Source organism: Atractosteus spatula, chromosome 14 (assembly GCF_055471065.1).
Source record: "Atractosteus spatula isolate fAtrSpa1 chromosome 14, fAtrSpa1.hap1, whole genome shotgun sequence".
NCBI classification, from domain to species: domain Eukaryota; kingdom Metazoa; phylum Chordata; class Actinopteri; order Semionotiformes; family Lepisosteidae; genus Atractosteus; species Atractosteus spatula.
In genome coordinates, this window is record NC_142719.1 from 18,255,692 (window position 1) to 18,280,655 (window position 24,964).

Here is a 24,964-nt window from a genome sequence, read left to right on the forward strand (position 1 = left end):
CAATCCCTTAACACCTGGATTACTCAAGATCTGCACCCCTAAAATCAAATCTCTAATTCTCTTCAACATTCCAGAAAAATAGTCAAAGAAGAAAAAAAAAAGAACCTAACTTTCCAATTTTCATTGTGCACATTTCCAACAATCACGGGCCATTGCAATTGTAATAACTGAAAGTCCCGGCACAGTATGCCAGGTTTTAAGTCTGAATTTTAATTGTGTGGGCTAATGTGCAGTTCACACACTTGTTCTGGGGCTCAGACCTGTTAGACAGCCATGGTCCAGGGGGCCAGTGGGTTTGCTGAACCTCCAGAGCTAATTGATGCCTCTAAATTGAGCTGCTTGCTTGTTTAGACGTTTGGTTCACTTGTTTCTTCACTCAGTCTTGGATTTTAAATATACCCAGAATAACAGATGATCAGTGCATGAAGAACATACAAGTGGGAATGACACTCCCACACTGAGCAGAGGTCCAGCTGGTTCCATTTCAGGCAACAGACCTGAATCAGGGCAGTTCTGTAAACCCCAAAACAGGGTTGAGCGTTACAAATCGCACCCGACGATTTAAGAACCGAAAGCAAAATTTGTAAATGTCCCAGTTAGAAAACTGAAATCAATTAGCCTGAGATTAAGAAGTCAGCTGGAGAAAAGTAGCAGAGCTGGGAAGCACTGCTTTAAAAGAAGCGCAAGGGTCTGTTATAACTAATTCTTTGGGTTTGGCACCATGAATCAGATTAGGAAATTAATTAGCCCAGTTAAGTAACCTAGGGCCCAGATGGTACAAAACCATTTCCTGACTCACAAAGAGAAATCAAGAGTTCTCGGTGGATTGAGGTCGGTTAGACTGTGAAGTATCTTGAGACCTTTCTGTTGCTATATGGGTCACTGTAGAAAGGCAAGAAGAGTATCTTATTATGCTCATGTGTGCTTTAAAACGAAGAACCTCTCAACCATGGGGTTATTTCCTTATTTCATGTTCCATTTGCATTTCAAATCCTGAGCCAGCTGGGGCGCAGAAATAGCATAATAATTGGACAACTGTCACAGTGGGAAGAATGGATTTTGACCCAGCTTGCTCCATTTAGTATGGTTTAATCTTTATAGTACTGCAGTCTTACAGCTAGAGAGAGAGTATTTTCCCCAAGGGGCAACGAAGAGATGTCCCCCATTATGTGAAGATCCTGCCTCCTTCAATGGTTTCCTTCTTCTTATATCATCCAACTGTTAGCAACAGCTTAGAACCTTTAGAAAAGAGTTTAGCTGTTTCAATTAAACCTTAATTGGCCAATTAAGGTATTCGTTAACTCAAAGAGACCAAGAAAACACAATGGCCTACTACCCTTCTAGACTGAAGTTGGGGAACCCAGTATTAACATGTATATAAAAGGATGGGCAGATGAGCTACAATACAGGAGTTTTGTAGGTCACCTTTAAATCATCAGTTACTAAAGTAAAGTCTCTTAGACAAGCAATCAACTTAAGTTTTTTTTTTTAAATTCGTTTGCTAATTTGAGCAAAACCTTAAATTTCTTGCAAAGAACCTACAAGCACTGCTGGATTGTGGTTCTCTGGTATCAGGATCGGATGCTCCTGGAATATAGAACCTGCCACAGAGGAGAGGGGAGACAGTGCTGTCCATCCATTTTGGTGCAGTTGACCCAAATCCCCCATCAACCTGCTTCTTCAAGGATGTACTTCTTCAAGAAACGTGCTCGAGTTTGCTCCAAGCATCCACCACTCTTTGTGCAAGCGAGGGGCTTGTGTAAAGAAGACACACACTTTCAATTAACCTGTATTCGCGCACCACAGTCCCTGTATCCTTGTCAAGCCTGAAGCGGGAGCATCTGTAACCAGCAGTACCCATGAGGCCCAGTGATCACAACAGTTCCCAGCGCTCTCCCAACATACTGACTTCCCAGACTCTATTTCATCTGGAAAGGGAAAACGCTTTCAATCGACCTCGGACGAGCACACCCCTGCTGTCGTTTACGGGAAAAATCAAGAAACACGAAGAAGTTTTTGACACTCGATAACTGGGAGACCAGTCTGATCGACTGACCGATCGGGCTGAGAATGCGAAGGAGGTGCCTGTATGTAGTTCAGATCAGTCCACAGCACGAGACGCTTTCAGAAAGGAGCGAACTAGGGCAGGAGAATAAATATAGCTCTGCTGCACGACCCAAACCAGCTCCTGCTTGTTTCCATCGAGCTTGGCGCATCAGACCAAAATAAATGAACTCAAACCTTCACATACAGATGCACACTGTGTCAGTTCCTTACATTCTGCTCTGGGGGGGGGGGGGGGGGTTGAGCACTCAGATGACAAGGGTTGTTTTTCTTTCGTAAAAAGGAAAAATCAGATTTCATTGTGCATTGAATCTGCTCCCGAACCTCGCGCTGTATGGACCTAGGACCGGTGCAGCTCTGTGCCCCACTCACAGCGTCCGGCTGACCCCCAGTCCTGGAGACGCAGACAGAGGGGTTGGGGCCTGCGATCATCCCTGCCCCCTCAGAACTCAATTACCATCTGAAGCCATATGTGCACTTGTCACTCCACTTTACTTCGGCTACAGCCCCCCAACGGGAAAGAAACGCTAATTAGTCTCTGCAATCTGTTTCCACAAACGTTACAGTGCATAGCTATTTCCCCTACCCACACGCATCCTCTCAAGTCATTTTCCAGCCTATATCTGTCCCAGTCAGGCAAACGAGCCGGCACTTTCTTTGAGTCTCCTACCAACTGCTACTGTACATGTGGGCTACGTTGCCATGCAATCTCCAAGACAACGGAACGAAAGCTTTCAGTTTCTGGGAAAATAATTATGGTTCAACAATTAGTTGTTTTTTTCTACTGCTGGGCAGAGAAAGGATCGCAGAACGGATTCTCGTTGCCATCATTCAGGATCTCGTTGCCATCATTCGGGATCTCTCCCTGCCTTTCTTTGTGCTGCCTTACCCAAAGGAGACCACAAGCCTCTCAGTCTCAAAGAGAACAACCTGCAGCATTGCACCGTACAAAGACAGCCCCACAAACAATTGCCCCCCCGGCAACAGGACACTTCTAACTCTCATTCGGGGTAAAAACAGAGACAGCGTTTAAAATGGGATTTCCTCGCAGAGTAATTAGATTTGCAGGCCAGGGGAATTGTCCCAGCTGCACGACAGGGGCTGGAGAAGCATGGTGTCAAGCTCCTGCAGGTCTCCAGATCAATAAGGCAACCCTGCCCTCCGTACAAAAGCAAAACACACAAAATCACAGCAGCATCCCGCTTGACAACTGTCATGCAAGCATAAGAAGCCCTGCCTGCCTATTGCTGTGAGCAAAGATCCTTTGCAACCTACCTTAGCCTTCAGCCTTGCAGCTTTGTGTGCTGAATTCCTATGGAGAAGCCATGTCAGATGAGAAGAATAAAGAAAAATAGCCTTTTACACCGCTCTTCTGCACCGCCTTTCTCAAAGCAAGAAAAAAACAAACAAACCAATTAGCTTCTTTGATTTATCTCTACTGCTCTCTTGCCAGGGCTCCGGCAAACCCAGACGACACAGACAAAAGAGTACAGTTCGAGCCTTGCCTTGTGCAAGGAGTCTCGTTCTTTTCTTCTCTCTCTCTCTTTTTAAACAGCAGCTAGGCTAATTAATTAAGTGGCTGAAATTACCAGCTTCAGTGCTTTCCAATACAGCTGCTGAGAGAAAGAAGGGGAGAGAGGCAGTGAGAGAGAGGGAGCGACTGTATGTGTGTCAGGGATGAGGGAAGGGAGAGAGAGTGAGAGAGAGGGAGACTGGCTCAGCCTCATTGTTATTCTAAGCAGGTCCTGCCAGCAAAGGCTTGTAAAAAAAACGACACACAGCTAAACGGGCTGGCTGTGCTCAGGTGCGTATCAGTCACCCAGGGGTGCAAAGCCCCGCCTCAGGCACGGACCTAACGCACGCTCTGTTACATTTTATATACGTTGCATTTATTTCCTTTTTTTTAACAAAGGTTAAGCTATTCAGGTCACACCTGCTTACTGTAATGATCACTTGGTAGGATAGCACAAAGCTGGAGGCTGGCAGGCCTGATAATAATCGTGAAGTTTATTAATATGGGCCACAAGTGTGAAGATTCGGAATAAGAAAGAGCCTGAAATTTTGTGCAATAAGCACATGGAAAGATCAGCACCTCCGATTAGTCAGAAAGGACACTGACTTCTGCAAACGGAAAAACACAGTAAAAGACCGATAACAGGCGGTGGTGTTTTCTTAATCCTTCTCGTCCAATCCCATCTGCGGGCAAAAGTGTTTGTAAAAGTGCACAGAAAAGTTGCACAGAAGAACTGAATCCAGTTCAGGGGGAGGATGGCCTTACAACTGGGTTTAGGATCCATGTAGCAGAAGAGAAAAAGACTTTTGTCATACACCTCTACTTGCAAGATCTTCCTTCCCGTCTCTCCAGTCTCTCTCTTTTGATTTTGGAGAGTTTTTTCGCCTTTCACTGGAAAAAAAAAATTGTTTGGCTCAGGCCTCAAACTCCGAGACGGCAGATCATGAGGAGGACTGAAGATCTCCCCGCTGTGACGATCGGAATCCCTCCTCTTAAGGGCGCTCCGGCTCTTTCGCGTTTTGCTGATTCCGTGCACCTGCCCCTCCTTATTTTAGCCAGGCGCTCTCGCTACTCCCGGCTCTGCATTGGAAGACGGACGCCAGGAGGCCCCCCTACCATCAAGTCGCCCTACGTCTGCGGCTTGAGGGCATAGGCCTCCTATCCTGACCCTGCTGAGCCAGGGCTCAGAGCGCCTGGCCTCGTCATCCTGTTTTTATTTCCCTGTCCCTGTACCGGATCCCATTCCGGTTTTTAACTGTGTCTTGTTTTCGTCGCAGATGGATCACTCGGATTAGGACCTTGGACTTCGCCCTGGATTACCCCCCTGGACTCCCTTGGACTTGTCTGCCACGTCTACGCCCCCCGAGCACCAGTTCACTGTCGTCACGCCCCCCTGTTTGTCCACCTGCCCTGTTCCTCGTCGTCTCCTCCCTGTTGTCCTACTCCACCCACTTCCGGATTTTACCGTCTGCATAGGGTCCTGAGCTACACTTCGTTACACCTGCACAGTCAAGTAACCCCCCTCCCCCCCATGCCCCACGAGAGACCCCAGACTGGCACACATTGGTGCCGAGCCGCTGAGTCTAAGTGGATGTACCCAGCCTTGGCATATTAAGACGAGCACATCTTCCGAAGCACAGCAGAACCAGTTGCGAGACTGTGTGCCAGAGAAACCAGATGTGTCAGTTCTGCTTTGTGCTTGATGAGGTGCTACACACAAGCTATTTGTAATTCAAGTCTGCCTGTGTACAACTTTAACAGTCGGTTACATGATTGTGCAAAACTGGAGGGGTACAGCCGAGAATTCTGATTTAAGCCCGCAGAATAAGCCAGCTCTTTGGTCTCTGCTGTCCTTGATTCGAGCTAGAGGCCAGGTGAGTAAAAGCACAGGAAGTGTCCAGCTGTGGCTCTGGTCTAGGGGGCCTCGTGGTGGAGGAGAGGTGGGGATTGAAAGGTGTGGTGTGGCCTCGGTGAGATTCGGTCTCATCCAAGCAGGTGCACTGGGGACAGGCAGGACTACAGAGACGAGGTGTGGTCAGACGGTCCCCAGTCAGGTGGCGGCCTCAGGCCAGTGTGGTGCCCCAGTGTCAGCTCTGCACAGACCCCCAGCCTGTGACTGAAACTGAGCAGCCCCCCCTCACTCCCTGAGGGACCAGGCAGCCCCGCTCCCCCACCTCGAGCCGGAGCATTCAGGGACGGTATCCGGGCCCAGGTGAGATCCCCGGATTCCACGCGGAGCAGAGCCGACAGCCGGGAGCGCCGAGTTGTCTTGACAACAGACGGGTAGATGACGAGGGCGGAGAAGGAGAGCCAAAAAAAAAGAGCGAAGAACAAAATGGAGAGAAGCCAAAATGAAACCAAAGGAAGAGGGAAAAGGTTGGGGGAGGCGGAGAGGGGAGGTCACCCCTGAGGACCTGCAGGCAGTCTGCTGTGCTGTGCCTGGGAAGAGCCAGACGGGAATCTGTTCTCTTTGACGGTGGTGGCCTGGACTGTATGTGGCAGAGGAGGAGAGGGGGTGGGGGGCTGCATTTCTGGTTACCGTAGTAACCCCTAGGATGCAGCGACGGCAATTCAGAGCTGCACCCCGCGGTACCCAGCTGTGCTGAGCCCCCAGGACACCCGGCACCGCGAGGCCCACAGCAGCACGGCCACGGAGCGCCCCGGAGCAGGAGGGAAAAATAGGGAATCCGATGGGGATTCCTTACGGAAAAGAAAACAAAAGTTCAGTGGGGGTAATCTCTGGCAATGTTCCATTTGGTTGCGGCAAAAATCGGGACGTGACAGCTGTCTTCCAGGCTGGGCCCAGGGCATGGGGAGGTGGGAATCCGCACGGGGAGTGAAAACCTATGCAAACTGGCACAGGAAACTGCACAATGGCAAAGCTGCTTAAAGCAGCCATATCACCCTGCAACTCACAGGTGGCAGCCCACTGGAGCTCAGCAGGTGTGAGCCTGGTCATTACCTGGATGGGAGACCACCTCAGAAAAACTAAGGTTGCTACTGGAAGAGGTGTTAGTGGGGCCAGCAGGGGGTGCTCACCCTGTGGTCTATCTGGGTCCTAATACCCCAGTATAGTGATGGGGACACTATACTGTAAAACGGCGCTGTCCTTCAGATGAGATGTAAAACTGAGATCATGACTCTCTGTGGTCATTAAAAATCCCAGGGTGTTTCTCGAAAAGAGTAGGAGTGTTACCCTGGTGTCCTGGCCAAATTTCCCATTGGCCCTTACCAATCATGGCCTCCTAATAATCCCCATCTCTGAATTGGCTTCATTACTCTGCTCTCCTTCCCACTGATAGCTGGTGTGTGGTGAGTGTACTGGTGCACTATGGCTGCTGTCACATCATCCAGGTGGGGCTGTGCAGTGGTGGTGGTGGAGGGGAGTCCCCATTACCTGTGAAGAGCGTTGAGTGGATTGTCCAGAAAAACGCTATATATATGTAGGCAATTATTATTATTAAAGGGAGTAAGAGCGTCTCTTGGACAGAATTACAACCACCACAATTATCATCACTGCCAGGTGGTAACAGGAAGACGTTCGAATGAAAAACTGCGTCACAGTGTGAGCTGCAAAGGCGAGAACTGACTGTGAAGCAGAGACTCTAAGACAGCTGTCTACATTAAAAATGATTTTGCTAAATGTTTAATACCATTGTTAAAAGCTGTTAAGGGAAGGTATTCACAAATGCCATTTTAGGCTCCCCCTGCACTTAAAACACAGTCCCAAATGGTGTGAGGAGCACTGAGATATAAATTCCTTCTAATTTTGGGAGCTCTACAGCAACAGAGTTGAAAAAGTCACTTCAATCTAAAAATGAAAATCAGATTTATACCTCCCTTCCTCATTTCATTTCAAGAGTGTGGCACAGGGATTACACAGACCCCTGTGTCCACAGTGGCATAATCTCCAGGCACTCTCCCCAGATTCAGATGAGACTCCCTCTTATATTTCCGGCCCCTGCAAATCCAATCGAACAAAACGGTGTGTGCATATATGTAGATATCATGAACTTGATAAGTATATTTACACATGTGCTGTTAAACATCAGTTGAAGCTTCTTGGTTTTCAGTTACATTATTTAGGCTGGGGGTGCCTGGACTGCATCCGGGAGGGCTGCTGTATCAGCAGAATTCCACTCCAGCTCAGCGCTTAATGGTCCAGTTGAACTAATTATGGGATTATTTGGAGCTGCCAAACAGCTGTGACACTCAGAATCAGGTCTTCTAGCAACCTGTCTGCCTCCAGATCTCTCTGGATGGTATTGCTGACTGTACACTGATGCTTGATGCACTGTGACAGACAGATGCTGTGATGACACCCTCTGGGTTGGCTTATTCGCCATCCCAGCATCCAACAGCACCCGACAGCGCATATCAAACAGACTGGCTGCAGGCGGCCAGAAAGGGCCTCACCTGCCTTGAGTCTCTATGTGCACTGCTGCAGCTGTGCAGGGAAATACTGCCCACGCTGCCAGGAGAGCATCTCTGACCCCTCTGACCTACTCAGCTAAAGCCTGCCAACTTGATTCAGTGTGTTGTGCAGCAACATGATGAGCAGACCAGAAATCTTGCTGCCCGGAGACACAATGTTTAGAAAAGAGCTTGCAACTGTTGTAGGAAGATGACCGCAGTGGAAGTCAGCCCACAATTACAAGCTTCGCCATATTTATTGGCTTTGCCATCTCGTTGTGAAATAACACTGTAGGGTGAATAACACTTGTAGGGTGGCATCTGTCTGTAACCCTGGGATGACGTTAAAACAGCCACTGTCGGGCCTGTAGCCTGTAGTGTAAGAATAATTAACACAGGGTATGACTAATTACAACCATTAAGAAAACATCAGACTCTTCTTCTAATCTTGGCAGGTTCACACGTACTGTACAATTTCTTTCTGCTGCAGGAAAATAATTGCACGTGATCATACAGATGTTTGCGGTGGTGTAACACAGCAGATGCAGAGTAAAAGTAAAGAAATCAAGTCAAAGTAGGAAGAGAACTAATTAACCACAGGACAAACTGCAACAGCCCACACCAAAGCAAATGATCTACGACAATCTTACAGCCTCTGGCGAGTTTAAAGTACCATTTCAGCTTGGTGTAGTTTCCTTTAAAGAGCTTTCTGTATACAGGCCAGACCGGAGTGGTGGCTCTGTGGCTAAGGATCTGCAGCTGTAGCTAGAAGGTTGCCGGTTCAAATCCCACTGCCAGCAGAGGAATACTGAGCAAGGCCCTTCACCCCAGCTGCTCCAGGGGTGCTGTATAAATGGCTGACCCTGTGCTCTGACCCCAAGCTTCTCTCCCTGTCTGTGTGTCTCATAGAGAGCAAGCTGGGGTATGCAAAAAGGCAATTTCTTAATGCAAGAAATTGCCTTTTTGCATACTTTTTGCTTTTACAAGCTCTAGTACAACATATAGGATAGGTCCAAGGATCTGGCAATTCACAAGCCTAATCTTAAGTACATTTGCACAGACTAGTGAAATGAACATGATAGAGAAAAATACTGTACATTGTATGTAGATGATTCCAGGATACATAAGTAAATGTACATTACATACATTCATCTTTTCTGGTTGGTTAGTACAATTTGTACAAAGGCCCTAAAATTCGCACAAAGACCAAACCAGGAAACCAGGAGCACACCTCAAACCAGGAGGCTAAAAGTCTCCCTGGAACCAGGTGTCTAGGAGTACTAGACACTATATTATTCATGATCACAATAGGTTAGCAGCTTTATACTAGAGTACCACCACTGCAGCAGGAGAAGGGTAGGCAGAGGCTTCTCATGATGAAGCAGCTTGGCAAAAGACTGACAGAGACAACGCAACGCCAATCGACTGTCTTCAGTCACGCCCTGGGGACAGCAGGCATTAATAGAGAATGCAAAGGACAAACACGAAGATTTACATATCTTGTTCCTGTTTCCAGCGAGAAACTAGGCAATAATTTATCTTAAAGAGAATATTTGACTCAAAATGTATAGGGTTAAAGTATTTTTTTATCACAGCCAACCTTTTGAAGCTAAAATTTCTGTAAACATTGATTCTACTTAAACGCAATTTGTGTAATTAGACAATTAGATTTTGCGAACTGCGATTGTTGTACAGTGTTTACAAGATGGGCTTTGCTTTTCGAAGAGCTGAGGGTTTAAACAGCCCGGAACAATACCCTTCCCTGTCGGCTCGTCTGTGTCAAGACTGGCCGCAAACCAAATTAAACAGAGATGACAAAGACAACCCACGTCCCACCTTTCTGCTGTCACTAACCTTCACCCCGCTAATTTTCCGTAGGAGTCGCAACCGAGGGCGACTTCACAACTCGCTTACTTGCTTACTGAGCGCCTGGATTCGATAAAAGAGAAAAATTAATTCCATATCGGTAAGATGATTTAGAGAAAAGGACAGGATATGGAGGTTTCAAGTGCCGCTATTATCAGCTTGATTTTGTGCCTGTCCCGCAGATGAATAATTATTAGAGTCCGTTTGTGTGAGACAAATTGCAGCCTCGCTGAATTTTGGAAACCCCCATTTTCTTTTTTAGTAGACATGAATTTTGCATATTGTCGCGGTGTATATAACGAACCTGTACATTTATAATTAGTTTTAATGTTTTTGTATTGGACAATTTACAAAAAGAGAACATTTGTGGAACTCCTTCCTGCTTTAATATATATTACCATATACCTGCACTGTTACTGCGTGACAAGCATCCTTTAAAAAAAAGTCACTCAATCGGACTCTTGTTTTATTAAGGAAGGAGTAAAAACGGTGCCCACGTATTGTAATGTTAGGGCAGGGGAACTGAAGCGCTCTTGTCCTGAAACACAAAACTCCTGCACAGACGGTTAATATTTTATCATCTTCAACTCGGATTCAAATATCACCGGTGAGGTGAGTCCGCTTTTCTTTCTGGTGCAAAGTTGGTTTTTCTTTTTCATAACCATCCGTCGCCGTCATCAAGTTTTGAATAAAAAAAAAACGAGTCAAACGACAAACCAGCCTAACCTGTTACTAACTGAGCGGTTAGGTTTCCGTGCGACTGCGACGACAGCGTGCAGATTTCACTAGCTGTCGGAGTTAAAAGAGGAGGACTTCACCTCCTGCAGTTAAGAGACGAAAATAACAGGAAACCAAACAGCTTTTTCAGAAAGAAAAAAAAAGTTACAAGGGGGGCTGGGTCGAGGATCATAACACAGGAACTCCCTCAGGTAGCCTGGGCAGCCTTGCAGCAGCTACCAGGCGAGATCAGTCCATCTGTAGCGCCGAAGTGCTAACATAGGGCTTTTTTTAATCTGGCAGAGCGGGAGAAATTTCCCCCCTTTCTGCAAACAGACCTAACTCCGACCCGTTAAGCGCAAGAACTGTTCATTTCAGTCGGATACTCCACGCCTCGATTCAGGTGGGATTTACTTAAAGGGGATTTTATTTACTGAGGAACGTCGGCACTCTTCTTGGATATTGCATCCTGATTCCTGTCGCGAAGCTGGATAAACGCGGGATTCGTCTCTCTTGACTGAAAGTTCCTGAAGAAACAGCCCGATTGAAACACGACAGGCGCCTCTCCGACACCCACGGACTGGCAAGGTAAGTGCGCCAGCTGGGTCTGAGAACTTGCTAACTCCGCTGAGCTGGTGCTCGCCTCCTGTCGGGTTTCCTCTAAGCGGAAATAAGCTTTTTTAGTAAGTTAGTTTGTAAATATGCACACATAGGAAGGTTAACGATGAGAAGAAGCCTTGAGCTCATCCAGTTTCCGTGCTGACGACGCTGGGTCAGACACATCTGGAGTCGTCGAATTTGCAAGCGCTGAGCTAGATTGCAAATTATTTAGCTGTATTAGCGTATACACCTCAGACGCTATTAAATTCACGCGGCAGTCAGAAAAGCTGCGTTTTCCTGGCGCAGTAATGACAGAAGCAACACTCTGGGCGACTCAACAGGGGTAATTTAATTTAGATCTTCCACGTTTCGCAGCATTTACTGTACGACGCGCCTGCTAGCGGGAACACTAAGCAAACCCCTATTTTAATATCTGCCCTAGCAGAACCAGCAACAACATAATATGCTAATATTAATGACGCCGCGGTGCTTCGCTCTATATACGTCTGCAAAGCTATTCTTTAAACCTGCTATATTTACTCTTCACTACAAGCAAGAAGCTCGACAACATAGCCCGCACATCTGGTTTCCACTAGGAGGTCTTGTCAGAGGAATACGAAAGGGATTTAAAAAGTTCTCCTGGCTACTTCAGCGCTCAGCTCGCTAGGAGCGGAGCAGTGGAGGTAGGCGGCACCCTGGACAGGCTCAAGTCGGTAAGAGGTTTTCCGTTCCACCAAAATTCCAGCTTTGACTTTAAAAGTGTGGGAGGTCTTTACTCAAGGGCACTCCCTTGCTCTGAAAGAGCATGAAAATAAATCGGCAGTCAAGCTGGAGCGGGCCGCTGTAACTTGTTAAAAAACCCCTTCTTTGATACAGATCTCGGTTTGACACGTGTCCACGCCACCACCACCGCACGTCCTTAATTATGACCACAGACAGACCTTGTTTTAGAGGCAAGAAACCCAAGATTAAAAAAAAATGGAATAAAAGTGTAAATAACCTAAATAAAACAAGGTAGGGCGGCACGATGGCGCAGTGGTTAGCATTGCTGCCTCAAGGCACTGGGTCCAGTTCCTGACCTGGGGTGCTATCTGGGCGGAGTTTGTATGTTCTCCCTAAGTTTGCATGGGTTTCCTCTGGTTTGCTCCCACAGTTCAAAAGCATACTGGTAGGTTAATTAGCTACTAAGCTACAAGCGAGAAGTCTTGTTAGACATGCCACTTTTCACCTGGAAGAAGTTGAAAGGAGGTCACTAAAGTTCAGCAGGACTGGAGAATTTGAAACCTTTATCCAGGAGTATAGAGCCCTGCTGTCTGCCTGTCTGAACTCTTATCTGATCTGACTCGACAATTGAGTAAAAAAAGGTTGCTCTTCAGATAGAGGTCTGATTCTGGCCCTTTGGTAACAAAAACATCTGAAACAGGGGTACACACACACACAGGAACCCCTTGTTTAAAAGCCATTATTGTCAACAAAATAGGGAGCCCTGTTATTGAAGCTGTTAGACATTGACTGTGATGCAAGTAATATTAAAAGTTATTCCATGTGATCTTCAGGAAGTGCAAGAGAAATCGCAGTGTGGAGTGAGAGCTGGTCGGATTTGGCTGTGTTGAAGGTGTGACCTTCTCGTTAGGCGTCTTGGATTTGGAGGTCCACACTGCTAATGACACTACCTCTAGCCTCAAGCAAAACATTAAAAACAATTATGGTTAAAATATTTAAAACAACGCACTCAAAACAGAATTATCCTGCCAAGAAGCTTGTAGATAATTCTCCCCGAAACAGGATTTTTCCAGTTTAGAAATATTATCAAAAACCAAGAAAAGCTCATTCGAGCAGCTGTCCGTTTTTGGAAAAGATTTCTTGTCACTCACAAGAACGTGAAGATGTGAAAAGTGTGCAGTCTTAACACCTGGAGGGTTTCTCTGATGATCATGTGAGAAAGACACTGGTCTTGGTGCCAAGAGGGCTTTTAATGTAAACACCCAAAACCTCATGTAGAAAGGACGATTAACCCCTCCTCTCCTGCTGTGTGTGTAGTTAGGAATGAAGCTACCCCTGTATTCACAAAACATACAATCCAGGATTATACTGTGTCAAATATGGTCATGTCTTAAGGTCTGAAAGTTACAGCTCAAACAGTTTTATAAACAAGACACCAAGCCTACTTCATACAGTATCTGTCACCTGAGCTGGATTTGAGCCCAGGGCTATAGGACAGAAGTGGTTTATTAATTCTAAATTTACATGGTATCTTCCGCAACGAGCAGCATCTCCCAAGTGCTTTGCAAGAGTTGTGTGCAATACAGCCTAGGCAATTTCCAGAGGGAAATGTTGAAGTAGCTCGAGACTTTCAACAGGTGAGCCAGCTGTAGCCCTGCGGAGCTCTTTCATGTCCAGGTGCTTGCGCTGGAACACGTGCCACAGCCTGCACGATATCCCCCTGCACTTAAAGAGTGTTTACTCACCAGGGCTTGCGGTTTGGAATCCCCCCCCCCCTCGCCATTCAGACAGGTGATTGCAGCTGAAGTCTGTCCCAGCCCTCCTGCCTCTCCTTTCTCACTGTAAAAAGGTCTGTTTGTTCTAGCCTTGCTGAGAAACACTAGGTACGTCTAAAAGTGTTTCATGATTGCCCACACAATACAGTACATTTCCGACAGAACCTCCATAAATTAGCACTACGCATTGTTTAATCCACTGACAGATTACACAGTAGAACAAACATTGCTGCCTGCCTTGGATAAGACTGTAGTGTACGCTGTACTCATGATTAGCGGGGAAATGTTTTTCTTCTAATGCAGACAAAAGGCACTCTCTTTCGGTTCAGTTTTTCTTGATAGCCATTATTAAAGAAGTAGACAGCTCTTGGTGAAATCCATTTAATCCTATGTCCGATCGATGGGGTTATCTGAAAGCTGAATGAAATACGACCGTATTCTCCCTATTCTCTTTAAGGTCCTCGTTCCCTCCTGCCATTAAGCTTGAAGTATCACAGCCGATGTTTTCCACTGATTTTGAATTGATTGGTGAATGATTGCCTGGGTCTTCGGTAACACTGCCAGGAAGTAGCCGGGTAAGATAGAGTAATCTGTCTCACACCACTCAGAATGGCAATCAGAAAACCCCACAAAACACCTCTACCACCAAGATGCTCTGTATACTTCTGGCCTGGTACAGTCTGTTCAGCTGGCTGCGCAGTGAGAACTAATACAGTGTATGTGTTAGCATATCTAGCTGCTAGTAACTAATTAACTTACTGTATCTAGCCCTTTTTTTAAGTGTCCAAGGGCATTAGCTTCAGGAAAGTAGCTGGGAAGGCTGTTCCACTCTCCTACAGCCCTTTGTGTAAATAAAATAGTAATTTCATTTTAGGACAGCTTGGTATAGTTTTACCAATTCTGGTACTTTAGAAGAAAAACATCACCTCACATTTTAGGTCACATCACATTTTAGGGGGCACTATCTGTAAAGCAATAGTAAATTAAATCAGTGCACATTGCCAGTGAGATCAGAAGCACCAATTTAGTCCCAGGGATCTTTGAAGCATCATTAATACCACTCCCACTTCCCTCTAGAAGCTGAGCAAGCTTGCATTTTACAGATGAGCTGACAGTCCTTGACAGGCTTCTGTAGTTAAAGGCTCCTTTTCTACTTTGTTAAAGACGCAGAGACTGTAAGATGACATGCAGCAATTGCACAGAGTGGAATCCCCTTTGCATTCACAAATCAAATACGCTGTGCCTCATGTCTTCAGCAACGGAGCCAATAAAAACAGAAAGCCCATGCACACCGCAACTGGATTCAGACTTGCTGTGACTCAAACATTCACAGACGCTGTGCTCCAGAGATGATCTGGGAATATACAGTATATATCCTATCTCCTGTTAAAAAGGCTGCAACAAGAAAAATGGCTTTATTCTCCCCTTGCAGTACAGGAGTTGTTGCTCCTGGAATAACTACAGTGTGTATAAAGAAAGAAATGCAGAGGAAGTAAAAAATGATACTGTTAGGACGCTGCCCGGTTGTCTTTGACAGCTCGTCTTCACTATACTGTAGCATTCTAACCTTTACTACAGTACATGCAGTTGCTACCTGGAAATGGCATTCTGGGGTTGAGGCAACTGCAGACAGATTGCAGAGGTTGACTATTAACTTTAAATTCCTGGGTGGGTGAAAGACACTGTGAACTCCCCCCAGGACCTCTGAACTCTGACCACAAGATAATAACAATTTTAAAAGGAAGGATCGGGGGGGCGAGGCTGCCCTGGGGGCGCACTGCTTGTCCTGGATTCAAAGGCCTGGATGTGAGATGGGGGGGCTTCATCCAGATTGATGGGGGGTTTCTCCAGATTGATGGATTTTGGAAATCTTTTTATTAGCTGTTGGAATGTGTGTGTTCAAGTGTAGAAGGACCCTGCCAGGAAGATTTCCAGTTATACTGCAGAGATAAAAGATTAAAAAGTAAACATGGCTTGGGGACTGCAGTTTTTCTTACGCAAGACACTCATCTGACTGTAGTACTTAATAAACCAAATCTAGATCACAAATTTAAAATGTATGCAGGAACTATTATGAATTCCTCCAGCTGAATAACCTATTTTATTATAGCAGCGTATTTTGTTTTGCTTTTCGACTCATGACAAAATTGGTGCAGTTTTTTGAAAATGTTGGTAAAACAAGAGCAAGGTTAGATCTCCAAAAATCTTTTCTGTCATTTTCCTGGAGTTAAAAAAGTCAGGGGTTACAAACAGGGACAGCACGGAGGCACAGTGGTTAACAATGCTGCCTCGTAGCACTGGGGCCCTGGGTTCACATTCTGGATCTGTAGTGCTGTCTGTGTGGAGTTTGTATGTTCTCCTCAGGTTTGTGTGGGTTTCCTCCAGGTGCTCCAGTTTCCCACCACAGCCCAAAGACATAGTAGCAGGTTAACTGGCTTTTGGGAAAGCTGCGTGTCCGTTCGAAAATGGAAAATGGAAAATCATCTACAAAAGGCCTGTATCCATACAGTCTGTTTAGAAGACTAACAAACAGCTGATCAAAGCAGCAGATCTGAAGTTCATGTTTAGTAAACAGGTGCTGATTGACGTATCGGTTCTATACGCTTTATAATGTGTGTCTTCAGACTTAGCTCATTTGTATTTCCTACAAACGTTTGCTGTCTAGTTGACTACTGCTAAATCAGATACCCGGCAGAAAAGCAATCCAGGTACACCACCCCCGGAGCAAGCAGGCCGCCCCAGAAGTACGTAGTAAACCAGCGTGTGTTACACTCTACGCCGTCACCAACAGCGAGAAACAGATCACACCCTCTGCAGCACATCTCTGCGGGCAAACGTTTCTTGTTAAAACTCCTCGAGTAATTCCGAAACGCATCCAGAAACAGGGACAAGGCAGTAACAGCACGACATTGATACTAACCTATCAACGCTGGCTACTGCAGAGTCAGAATGGAATCGCGGGCTGGGGCAGGCCCGTGCCAGCAGCTTCAAGCGAGATGGTGCCAGGCCCGTTTGTTTGTCTGCCAAGTTAGAAAAAAAGAGGCATAGGCAGAGTGCAAGGCTGCTGTTTTTCATCACCTCTTTAATGAGGGAAGAGGTGTGTGCGGTCCTTCCTGGCCTGCTGCTGGCTCTTGCCAGTCCGCCCTCCCTGCCTGCACTGGCTTTCAATTCCTGTCAGGTCAGGGCTCCAGAACACATCAGAAGCGACATGCCTGGGCTTGTGGGAAGACATGATGGATGACAGGGTCTTCGCAGGGTTGCTGACGTCTCTTTCCGGCACATCCAGGTCACCTTACAGAGCCCGAGGCACCTAGCGAGCTGTCCAGACCGAGCCAGCCCGACCACTTCCAGCTCTTTCCTGTAAAGCGTCCCTGGAGGCGCCACAGCTGTGCCATCACTCCTCACAGCCTTTTACCAGTTTCCTTCACTCGCGGCACATTTGAGGGCATCCACTGTGGGGCCTCGCCAGCCGTCTGCCAGCCTGCTGCTCTGTCATCACCGATTCGGCCCTTTTTCCAGGATGTGTACTGTAGTTTCGCTCCGTGTCCACGGCTTCTCACACACACCATTTGTCCTTGTTGAGGGGGCTCCGAGTTTTCAGAGTGAGCCCTTAATTGTTTCTTAAGCTGGGAGGCCCTGAAGACTGTGGCGGTCCCTTTCTCCGTAAATTCCTGAAGGTATTTACTGTGGAAAAGACACTGGCCTGATGACCTTCCGGGTCTCCCTTTGATCCCATCGGTCCGGTTTGCCTCCAGCAGCAGGAGAGCAACACCACACCGTTTTCTTTGAGGGGATTATCCAGACTTTTCTGTCTGAATGGCATTTGGTGGGAAAGGGAACATTACATAAAGGATGTCTGTACCCTCTTTATTACCAGCACACCCGGTACTGGCTTCCTTTCCGACAGTCTGCTGGTCTTTAAGCAGCAATTCCAGATTATTCCAGTCTCGCTTTCACACCGACACAGGTTCTGTTAGGCGATAGTGGTGTGAATGAGGAAAGAATGCTGCCCTGCAAGTTTTTTTTTCAAGCAAGGACACTGATACTAAAAAATCGGCGCATGACACTGTGCACCTAAGTCTTTCAAAGAATGAGATGATGAGCCTTAAAACAAAACAGGTAACAAAAACTAGTTTGAACTGCCTTTGAAGATGCGCTTCTCTTTTGGTTGCCTAAAATATTATTACTTTGGCTTTCTTTCATGCGTATTTTCCACTCTCTGGGCTCGGATCTTCGGGATGACATCCGGAGATTGTTGCATTTAGCACAGTGCACAACGGTATGAATCACGATGTGCGAATCCTGCAATTCTGTGATCACCATCCTAAGAAATTCCCACCCGCGTTTGCCGTCTTTAAATAGTGACTCACTTTGCCCCTATAACACAAGATCAACTGAAAAGCTTCAAGGAAGAGGAAAGTGGCTTGTCCAAGACCCCATCTCTCTGGGTTTGCCGTGACAGCATGGTGCTTTGTAACTTTTTCCATGAAAAACAGGACAAAGGCATACCGCTTGCTTGCTGTCCGAAACACTGCATGCCTTTCAGACCCAGCCACCCTTATTGTCCCAAAGTGCATTTGGGAATGTATCACTCACTGCTGTGCAAAGCTATATGACAAAAGCTGAAAACGTCTGGGAAGTATGGGGGGGAAATACATTTAATTGCATAATTGCATACTTGGAGTCCACTTATTGCTGCCTGTCTGTTCCTGGGAAACTGCAGACGGGTAAACAAAAGGCTTTCATAATTAGTGGCTTCGCAGCTGGGTTGCAGTGTCAGGGAAGCAGTTGGAGCTGGAGAGGGATTCTGAGGAAGTCTCTAGGATTCCAGGTTCCTGTGGCACAGCACATGAACGGTGGTCTTTCTGAGAAACAGGACCCCTGTCTTTGAAGTCTCTTCCTGTTCCCGATGGCCAAGTCTGTGCCGTTCCATCTCTAGAGGGAGAGGGAGAAGGAATAGATACCTGAGATCTCCTCAAGGCTTCAGCTGCTTGACCTGTGCTTGTTCCCAGCGCCTCTTTAATGAGGGGGTGCCTCAGGATGGCAGATGACCTTAAACTCCGCTGGATGAAACGCCAGCATTGGATGACGAAAAACAGCTGCCCGTGTGGACCTGCTTCTCAGTGAAGATCTGCACAGAAAGTAAAAAAATTCCATCCCTGCCTTCAGCTTTTCACACGCAAGGCCTTCTCGGTTTGCTCCATGAGAGAGAGGTTTCCTGATGCTGCTTGGCAACTACCTGCTGACTGAAATGTCTTTGAACTCAAGCTTCCTCGCTCGTTTCCCTTCAGCTGAAATGAGCGCCCTACAGCTGATGAGCATCCGTTTACCACGCACCCATGGCAACCCACTGCTAATACGTGGACGTGGTTTTCAGCAGTAACCATCCACTCATTACGAAGTTCCTGTCAGATGCACGTGCTGGTATCAGAACATTAGTGGACTTATATTGAATACCCTCGGACTTGACCAGAGTTGTGTCCATCCAATTTGGAACTGCCAATTGCCTCATTACATAATAATAATAATAATAATTGCTTATACTTATATGGCGCTTTTCTGGGCATTCCACTCAAAGCGCTTTACAGGTAATGGGGATCCCCTCCACCACCAGCAGTGTGCAGCCCCACCTGGATGATGCGACGGCAGCCATAGTGCGCCAGAACGCTCACCACACACCAGCTATCAGTGGGGAGGAGGACAGAGTAATGAAGCCAGTTCATAGATGGGGATTATTAGGAGGCCATGATTGGTAAGGGCCAATGGGAAATTTGGCCAGGACGCCGGGGCTACACCCCTACTCTTCGAGAAACGCCCTGGGATTTTTAATGACCACAGAGAGTCAGGACCTCAGTTTTACATATCATCCGAAGGACAGCGCCTGTTTACAGTATAGTGTCCCCGTCACTATAGTGGGGCATTAGAACCCACGTGGACCACAGGGTGAGCACCCCCTGCTGGCCCCACTAACACCTCTTCCAGCAGCAACCTTAGTTTTTTTTCCCAGGAGGTCTCCCATCCAGGTACTGACCAGGCTCACACCTGCTGAGCCTCAGTGGGCTGCCAGCTGTGTGTTGTGGGGTGATATGGCTGCTGGTGATCTTGGACATCGTGGACCACAGCAACAGCTCCTGTACTGCACATGCACACACAGTCACTCTGGCCCGCCCGGGAAAGGTGTGGTACAGAGTCCAAGAACAACTAACAAAAACTCTAGGCAGAAGCGTTGTCAAAAAAGAGACAAGGGACAAACCCAGAGAGCACGGAGGCTGAAGCAAGCTTCGAAACGGAGTGACAGCTGAGGAGAGAAGCTGGTTTCAACAGCTGTTTTGAAGAATGATAGAAAGTGGAGGATAAACACTGAAGTGGCGCGGCACAGCGCAGGAACCTTGTGCAGCAACAGGCACACCGTAGCTTGGAGAGCAGAGCACCAGCATCAGACAATCCATGACCAGGGTTCGGGTCCTGCCACCACACAACGAGCTGAACCTGCATTGTAAAACAGTGACTTTGTACTGTGCCTCACACCCACACGACAGAGCCATTCACCCTTTTAGCTCTGCAAGCTCCATAGCGCCTGACGAGAGGGCTACACTGGCTGGAAGAGCAGATTGTCTCGCTGACATCACTGGGCACTTGCATGTACTCAGCAGGAGAGCCGAGAGAGCCCTTCTGACCACTCCCATGTCCACACTCTGCACTCGGGGTGCAATGTTCAGTCCAGCATTTCTTTAGAGACGAATGCACTGGAAAATAAAGACTCGTCACCCACTAAGCTCATCAAACTTGCTGCTCACACTAAATCTTTTGCTTTTGCATACCAGATGTGTAGGCCAAGATAAGCGAAATGTGAAGCAGCGTTACTCTTCTCTTTCAGAAAATTCTGTTTCGTGTCCAAGCCGTTTTCGCAATTACTAGCAACCGCAATCTTGCGCAACTACGGGCTGCGATCCCAGATTTTGCTGGAAAAAAAAAGACCATTTTAGTCACAAAAGTTGCCTCTCAATCCCTCCTGCCAGGCAGCGTTGATTCCAGATCCAGGGAAAGAAGAATTTAGGGCTGGCGACGTGCGCAGTGGAGACGCTGCATTGTTGGAATAGCAGCCATGACTCCTGGACGGCTTTAACCAAAACAGTTTCGGCCACAATTGCACAGGCTTGCCTTCGTTCCAGCAAAACAACCTGTCAAACAGAGAGCAAATTTCAGTCCAGCTGCTCCAGCACACCACTGTCTGCCAGATGGAAACCCGCTAATTACAGCTGTCGCGAAACAAGGTGACCTAAATCACAGGTGTAAAACGATAACCCCTCCGATAACGCACGACAACAGGAAGAGGAAATTATCGTGCACTTCTAAATAAGGGACGTACACTAGAGACACAGCGGCTCCAATAAGATGGGACTTCAGCACAGGTATTGGCTCATGTCCTTCCTCTCCCTGCCAAGTTCTCCCATCATGAAATAACCAAACAGATTCTTGTTTTACATCCAATTTCATTTCCTCGACTCCGGCCTGGAGTCGTGGGGCGCTCTACCCCACCCCTTTTGGGATTGTTCTGGGAGGAAATCAGCAGGGCCAGGGCACGCTTTCCCACTCCTGCCAGCCTTTGTTATTGGCCTGTTTGTTTTATCCAGCCCGTGTCTCTGGGGTGGGGTGGGGGGGGGGGGATTGTATTGAAAGCCCAGGCACGGTTATCAACGCTGGCTGTGAGAGTTAGGAGCTTCAGTCACTTGGTCACAGTCCCCTAGTGCTCGTGCTCCGTAATGGGAAATGAATCTGGAAACACTCGTTTTACTCCCCTCCTCTGCTGGAGTTTGGGCTTAAAAAGCAAATCGGTTCCTCAAGTAGGAAAAGTCTCTTCTTTATTAATACGTAATTTGATCTGTGAAGGCCATTGAGCTGTGCTTTAGCCACAAATGCTGCAGATTCACTTAGAGTAGGAACGTGGCTTTTATGTCTGATCAGTAGGAATGGCGAGGTTCAGTCGATAGCTCAGAGGGACGCAAAGCAAGGGTTGAAGGAGAAACTTCATGCCAACATGTAGCCATGTTTACCGTGTAGCATCCCAGTGCGGTGGCTCTGTGGCTAAGGATCTGCGCCTGTGGCTGGAAGGCTGCCGGCTCGTATCCCGAGGCTGGCAAAGGAATCCAACTCCGTTGGGCTCCCGAGCAAGGCCCTTAACCCCAACTGACCCCAAGCTTCTCCCCCTGTCTGTGTGTCTCATGGAGAGCAAGCTGGGGTATGCGAAAAGACAAATTCCTAATACAAGAAATTGTACAGTATATGGCCAATAAAGTGATCTTATCTTAATACTGTCTCCCAGCATGAAGGCTGGACTGGTCTTAGTTCTTCCAGAGCTTTAGGGTAGCTCATCCCGACTCACATACTGTGCAGAAACAAGGAATCTGGGGTGTCTGCCGCTGAAATACAGACTTGTCGTTCAGCAACACATACAGTATGCTTGCGCGTCCTCTACTAGATCAGGGTTGAAACATACTGTAGCCCTGTTAGTCACAGACAAGATGTAGCTGGATAAAAAAAGCTTTGCTTCTCAAAAAGGATGTTCATTTTTATTTAAGAATATTCTTAAATACTGTCTCTCCTCTCCTAACTATTCTTAAGCAGGGCGTACAAGGAAACTGTAAAACTACAGGTAGCATGTGAAAACAGGCTAATGAGCTTAAAGGATTAACATGCCTCATAAGCCTTTCAAATGAAGTTTTAAAGTGGTTCATTCATTCTTCAGTGATTTGAAAAACCAGGGGAAAATGCAGTCATTAGTCAGTCTCCCTGATGTCACTTCGCTTTGTCTCTGATCATCCCTGGATTTTTACAGTGCATTTGCTGAGATACTAAATGAGAAGGCAGTTCCAAAAAGCTTCTCAATACATCACTGCTTCCCTGCGCTACTCTGGAATGACTGCAGTAAACCAGCCAGCTTGACAGGAGTGCTCCTGCGCTAAACCCGATCAGTGTGCTCCAGTTTAAGACCCTTCCTGAAAACGAAGCACAATGCTGCATCCAGATACACAAAGGCAGTAAAGCTCCTGGTGAAGCATGTAGCCACAGCCTTGACGGTCTTTGCCCTGGGAAAGAAAAGAAAGGTTTAACACAACGGAAGCTTCACGTTCATACCTGTCCTGAGTCTTTTAAAGCCACGAGGAAGGCTTTTCAACCCAAGGGTTTCTGAGACGCTTCAGGCCTGTGTCTTACTGCAGAGCATGCAGTGTGCCCACAGCAACTGAACTAAACTGTCTTCCTGCCACCCACAGAGAAAACTGTGGAAGATCAGAATATCAGAAACAGGATTAGAAGAGAAAACACCAGTCTCCCTTCCACCCCAAGTGTAAATACAGGCACTAGACTCTTCCTTCCCAGTATGTGTACAGATGTGAGCCAGGAATGTCTGTAAACATTTTCACATACCTACCGCGAAACCACTGGAGTGCATTAGCAGCTTTCCATTTCTTTATATTCTGGGTATTCCAAAGCAAATTGTGAATTCCAAAGCAACTTTTTTGCTAAAAAATGCAAAGAATCTAGACTCAAAATGCCACTCCTTCGGTGTCAGGGGGTCACCGAGATAAAAGTTCAATTGCTGCAGCTTTGAGCTTTCAAAGGCATGGATGTGAGCATTCCATACTGCTGTAAAGTCCGTCTGTCATCACCCCTGTCTAGTCTGTGCAGCACGGCTCCTACAATTAACCTTCAAATCAAAGGTGTGTACAAAGTTCCCTGACGTTTGCCACAGTTACTGCTAACAGGACCCGTCCTGTGGATGTGTTGGCAGTGCTGCTGATGCATGCAGGAACGTGGGGTCAGTCCCCCAGGAATGTCTGAGCCAGATGAATCTGTGCTGTTTCTGCTCTCCAGATGTTGTGAAAGTGGTGTACACCACCTACAGCCCGACAGCACACACGCATGGGGGAGGTAACTGTCACCAACCCAGCCAATGTTAGGTTGTAAGAAGCAGACCGTGAACTTACAACAGGGAGAGGAATGTGTGCTGGGGGGCCTGGAGGCTGGGACCAGAGAAAAAGCTCATCTTTTTTTTCCGCTAATGGTAGGCGGGCATCCTTTTTTTAAAGAGCACGACTTGGGATTGGGTTTTGTTTGCTCCACCACAGAAATGTTCAATGTCCCAAGGCAGGATTCTGAGCTGCATCCCTCACCCTACCACAAGGTTTACTGGGGCGTAAAATTATAAGGCATCCCTTTCAAATATTGCTTTTGCTATCGCTACACATTTTGGGAATTTCAGTGACGTCCTGCAAGATCGGACGCACAGAGAGAGCCATAAAGGATCTCAGTATTAGCGACTCTAAGCGTGGCTTGCTATGATATTTAAATATTCAAAAGTGCTCGTTTTAATAACAGCGCTATTTTGTGGCACCTCAGAGTTGGGAATATCCTGCCGGAGCCTCAGTTGACTTGTCCTGCTCCTCCTGTGTGAGTGGGTCGAATTACAGTACTGCCGAACCCTGGTATCCTGGTACTGCACAGCTGCTCCTATAGTTGGGATTACAATGTGATACAATTTCTCTCCCACAAGTTTGAAAACCAAAAAACATTTTTGTTTATCTTTTAAAATAATGGAATATGAGGGTTGTACACCACCTGAAAGCAGCAGACTGGCCTGTTTCCAGAGTTCTTACTTGCTCACATTATCATGTAGGTACTGTATGGAATCAAACTTCCTTTTCAACTCGAATTCTGCTATTGTCTTTATGACACTAACAGTAGCTGCCTATATTTGTATGCTGCTACTGTTGAAAACATATGATGAACTGCGCTGATTAATAACTATGAAAAATTCATTTTTCCTGGAAAAAAGCTTACCTACTGTACCTGTCAAACCTTGTGCGCTGCAATACAGCGTGATTTTCTGGGTGAAGACACGGTTGTTATACTGTATTGGTTTGGCACCCTTCGTGCCATACTTGTATACCCAAACATTAAGCAACCAAACACAATCTTGTACTTTCAGTGTCAGAAAAGCATAGCAAATTTCCACTGGAAAAACGCCACGAGGAAGATGGGAGTATCAATACTTAATAGTTCCAAAGGACTCTAATTAGAAATATGGTTCTGATTCCAACTGCTCCTGCCTTAGAATGTGTTTGAAGGGCTGCAGGGTTGTTAGCCCCTTAAAATAAGCAACACAGGATCCAAATCACCTGGCACTGAAGCAGAACCCATTTCCCTCACTAATTACTACGTTATCTGTGTCTGTGCAGACACATACCCTCTGGCTTGAGTAAGTATTCATTCTTGTGTTCTCACAGTGATAAAC

General features: G+C 46.8%; 2 protein-coding genes across 4 annotated transcripts in view; one reads left to right on the forward strand and one right to left on the reverse strand.

Moving 5' to 3' along the window:
• The window catches only part of plppr2a (phospholipid phosphatase related 2a), a 50,002-nt gene extending 46,575 nt beyond the window's left edge, over positions 1-3,427 (reverse strand). The window contains exon 1 of the mRNA XM_088932490.1: positions 3,340-3,427. The gene's annotated coding sequence lies outside the window, so the exon portion shown is untranslated. The remainder of the gene's footprint in view (positions 1-3,339) is intronic.
• Positions 3,428-10,587: 7,160 nt separating this feature from the next.
• The window catches only part of palm3 (paralemmin 3), a 44,273-nt gene continuing 29,896 nt past the window's right edge, over positions 10,588-24,964 (forward strand). Inside the window, exon 1 of one of the 3 annotated variants that reach the window (XM_088932678.1) lies at positions 10,588-11,161. Coding sequence is in view for 1 of the 3 variants with exons in the window: in XM_088932677.1 (XP_088788803.1) it covers positions 24,341-24,342 (2 nt within the window). In the remaining 2 variants the exon portion in view is untranslated. Of the gene's footprint in view, positions 11,162-14,125; positions 14,247-24,331; positions 24,343-24,964 lie in introns of those variants that run through there. The other 2 variants (XM_088932679.1, XM_088932677.1) reach the window with 2 other exon arrangements.